The following is a 3,542-nucleotide window of genomic DNA, read 5'->3' on the forward strand; positions in this document are numbered from 1 at the left end:
ATTTTATGCAATTATTCACAGATAATATATCATGGTAACTGAAGTCTGAAATGTCTTGTTGGGAAAACGGTGTTATTTAACTAAACTGTGGTAACTGAAATTTCTGCCTATCAGAACCATGCAAATGATGACTGCCTATATGGTGGCAGATTGCATTTTCCAAAAGTGGTACAAAAACTCTCCTATCCTACATGTTCTCTTAGAACCTTACCTCTCCCACATCAAGAGATAGAGTTCTAATTCTCCCCTCCTTGAATCTGGGCAGGTTTGTGACTCTCTGGTATCCAAAAGAATGCAGCAGAAGGGACTGTGATTTCTAAAGCTGGATCATAAAAGACAATACTGCTTATTCTTGGAGAGCTGGAACATTTTGGCCAAGCTCTAAGCCATCATGTTAGTAGTCTGATTGCCTAGAGACCCATCATGCTGTGAGGAAGTCCAAACAAGCCCACATGGAGAAACCACATGGAGAATATTATGTGAATAGATGCATCCAGTATTACATTATTGGACTTGCAGGTTGTCAGCAGTCTTTCGCTGATGTAAGTAATACTGTAACAAATGTCTTTGAACACACTTCATCTCGGACAAGTGCAAATTTATGTGCTGGTTAAATTCCAAAAACCAGAATAGACAAAAAATTTTGAAGTTGGAGGAATAGTTCTTTTTCACACCCCACCAATAAAGTTAGATCAAGTGAGATAAAAGAATGTACTTAGGTTTTTAAGAATATATTGGTGGTCCATTTTGTTGGTGCCATAAAAGTTACAAATATTATTTATGCTAGTAAGGCAAAAGGTACTGGTAGCTACAGTGAAGATGATAAATTTTGTTAGGACAAGAAAATCCCTTAGGGGAGGTACTTTATTCTCTGATTTAAAAGCGCATTTTGTAGAAAGATGGCCACATTCCTCTGACCAAGACATCGGGTAGCTGTATATTCTTTAATTTATTGAATACATTCCTGAAAATGCAGAAAATGAACAGAGAACAGGTAGATAGCAGAAAATTTTTTCAAGAAGAAAAGTCTTAGAGGTCAATTCTGGGGACAGTAGCCAGTCATCTTTATGTTGTACATCAGTTTTGTCAACATTTACTACAAGATGTTTAGTTCAAAACAGAATTTCATGCATGTGCTGTTCTCAATGAGAAACTCGTGTCATTAAGAAAAGGCTACATTACATTCGGTATAATTTATTTAAGAAAACAAGGAAGTTTATTTGGCATTTTAGATTGCCATTAAAAAGAGCACTACCACAAAAATATCTGGTCTTAAAGAGTTAACCCTCAGCAATCTAAAAAATAGCTATCCAGAAGGACTCACTCCTATACCTTGCAGATTTCAAATTCTTATTTTAGGCTTCAGTTTAACTTTATCTTGATGCTAGCCTAATTGAAATTCTGTACAATGTTTCCTTCTCAAGGCAGCTACACTTGTACATATCTTAGGTCTCTGGTGGCTAATTTCAGCTCTGTCTCAATAGACCTGATAAGGTAGTATTTTAGTTAATGTGTAGTAAAGTTCTCAGAGTGCTCTGACAAACTTCCTTGTCTTTAACTCACCCTTAGAGTATTTGTCTGTTAATTTCAGTTTTGTTTGCTCTTTAATTTTAAAATAGATATTTGGTTTCAAAGGGTTCTGTTTTCCCTCTCTGTTGCATTGCTTGATTTAGGTGCTTCTATTTTTTCGGTAATTCTTTATTGTTATAGTTCTACTGTTCGCTAAAGCATAGATGGTCAAAACCCAATTTCCTATAGAGTTGGACAGACCTCAAAGAAGCAAAGTGGTGGAGGATCCACTGAAACGTTCCAGTTTCAGACTGTGCATGTGTAATACGCTTGCTGAAGAGCAATTTGCGTTTTCTACTTCATATACCTTCCACGCAAGGTGTTCTTCTGAGATCTAACCTTTAGTCAGTGGGTGACTTTCTTTATGGGAGTAAAAGGAAGCTAAGTTGTGAAATAGCTGTTACATGAATGTTAAGCTTTCAAGGATTCAAAGGTCTAAACTAAAAGGTGTAAATATTATTTCAAAAGGCAAAGATATTCTAACACTTCAAAACAAAAAAGCCGTTAACCACTCTTTCAACTGAAGAGATGAAGCCCAGAGAATTCATATAGCAAAATGGAGAAAATGAGAAGACCGGGGCTCTGAAAATCTGCCATTGGTGAAGTGATGAAGAACATTTACTGGCTTAATCTGAAACTTGTCAATTTTGCAACTCTCGGCTGCCTATGGATTTCTCTGGGGCAGTGTACAGTTTTGAACAACTGCCTGAAGTCGTGTGTAACTAACCTGGTAAGTTTCGCTGGTCTAATATTTGTCTTTGCAGGAACTAAAACAATAGAATTTAGCTTGTTATAACTGATAGAACTGTTTTCTCTTTATGAGATGCCTTCTCATGAGAAATGGTAGCAAGTTAACATAGATTATTTTTTCTGAAATAAGTGAGGATCTCTTATAATTACAGAAGATAGAGCAGGTTATTTTATTTGTTTAAGTTATCTGGTCATAGTTTTTTTGGGGAAGGTCATAGGGATTGGGTAAGGGACGCTTAAAGGGAATCAATTTTGCACACTTTAAAAAATTTCAGTTTAAATTCATTTATTACAAAGTCATTAATATTTGTCTTGAAGCATGAAATAGATTTGGCCACAGGGTAATGCCTTCTAGTTCCAGACTAACAGTAATACTGAAATTGTGGATGGATTGCTGTATGGGGAGCTGTATAACCGAGGAAGTAGATATATGTTTTACACGTTGCCATGTAAAACAACATTTTATTCTAAAAGCAAGAATTATTTGTAAATTCCTTTATTTCTGTGTATTTGTAATTTTTAATTACTGAGTTTTTTTGATATGGAAATTGATGTTTTCTTTCTCATTTCTGGGTGTTATCCCTTTTTATATATATCGTATCATCTCTTTTCAGTTGTGATTTCGTTTTGCTTGAAAGAATCACTGAATCAACTTTAAAAACCAAATACTCTCTAGACAGGAAAAGATGCAATCTTCTTTTGTCTGAAGACAAAAGAAATAGCATGATAGCTTACATATGACACTATAGTCATATATTTTCAAATAATGAAATGACAGCACCAAATACAGTACTCAGTATTATGCTAAAATATTAGAGATAGAATTCTATGGTATATTAAGAAAGAAACTTGTGTTATACACTTTTGGTTTAATTTAAACTGTAGTTTAAAATACTACCTATACTTACTAGGGATAGTAGCATTTTTTAAAAAGTTTGGTATTTTGTATAAATCTTTGCTCAAGACTTCATTGCCTTTAATATACAGTTATACACTTTGTTTTTTTACAATTGTAATACAAACTTAAAAATGGAAGAATGGGACTACTGAATGTTTTCTTTCCTAAAAAGATTTTAAGTTTTTTCTGATTATAGTGAGAATATGTATTCATTATGAAATATTTATGAGATAATGAAGAAATAGAGAAGAGTAAAGAAAAAAACCTATAATTCTACCCCTTTTAACTTCCGTTATACACTTTGTTTTTTTACAATTGTAATACA

General features: G+C 33.8%; 1 protein-coding gene across 1 annotated transcript in view; it reads left to right on the top strand.

Annotated features, from left to right (window-relative positions):
• The first annotated feature begins 2,176 nt into the window (after positions 1–2,176).
• ROS1 (ROS proto-oncogene 1, receptor tyrosine kinase) overlaps positions 2,177–3,542 on the top strand; it is a 135,309-nt gene continuing 133,943 nt past the window's right edge. The window contains 1 exon segment of the mRNA XM_012650123.1: positions 2,177–2,299. Coding sequence (XP_012505577.1) covers positions 2,177–2,299 — 123 coding nt within the window.

The sequence above is a fragment of the Propithecus coquereli genome, unplaced genomic scaffold (genome assembly GCF_000956105.1).
Source record: "Propithecus coquereli isolate 6110/MARCELLA unplaced genomic scaffold, Pcoq_1.0 Scaffold313, whole genome shotgun sequence".
NCBI classification, from domain to species: domain Eukaryota; kingdom Metazoa; phylum Chordata; class Mammalia; order Primates; family Indriidae; genus Propithecus; species Propithecus coquereli.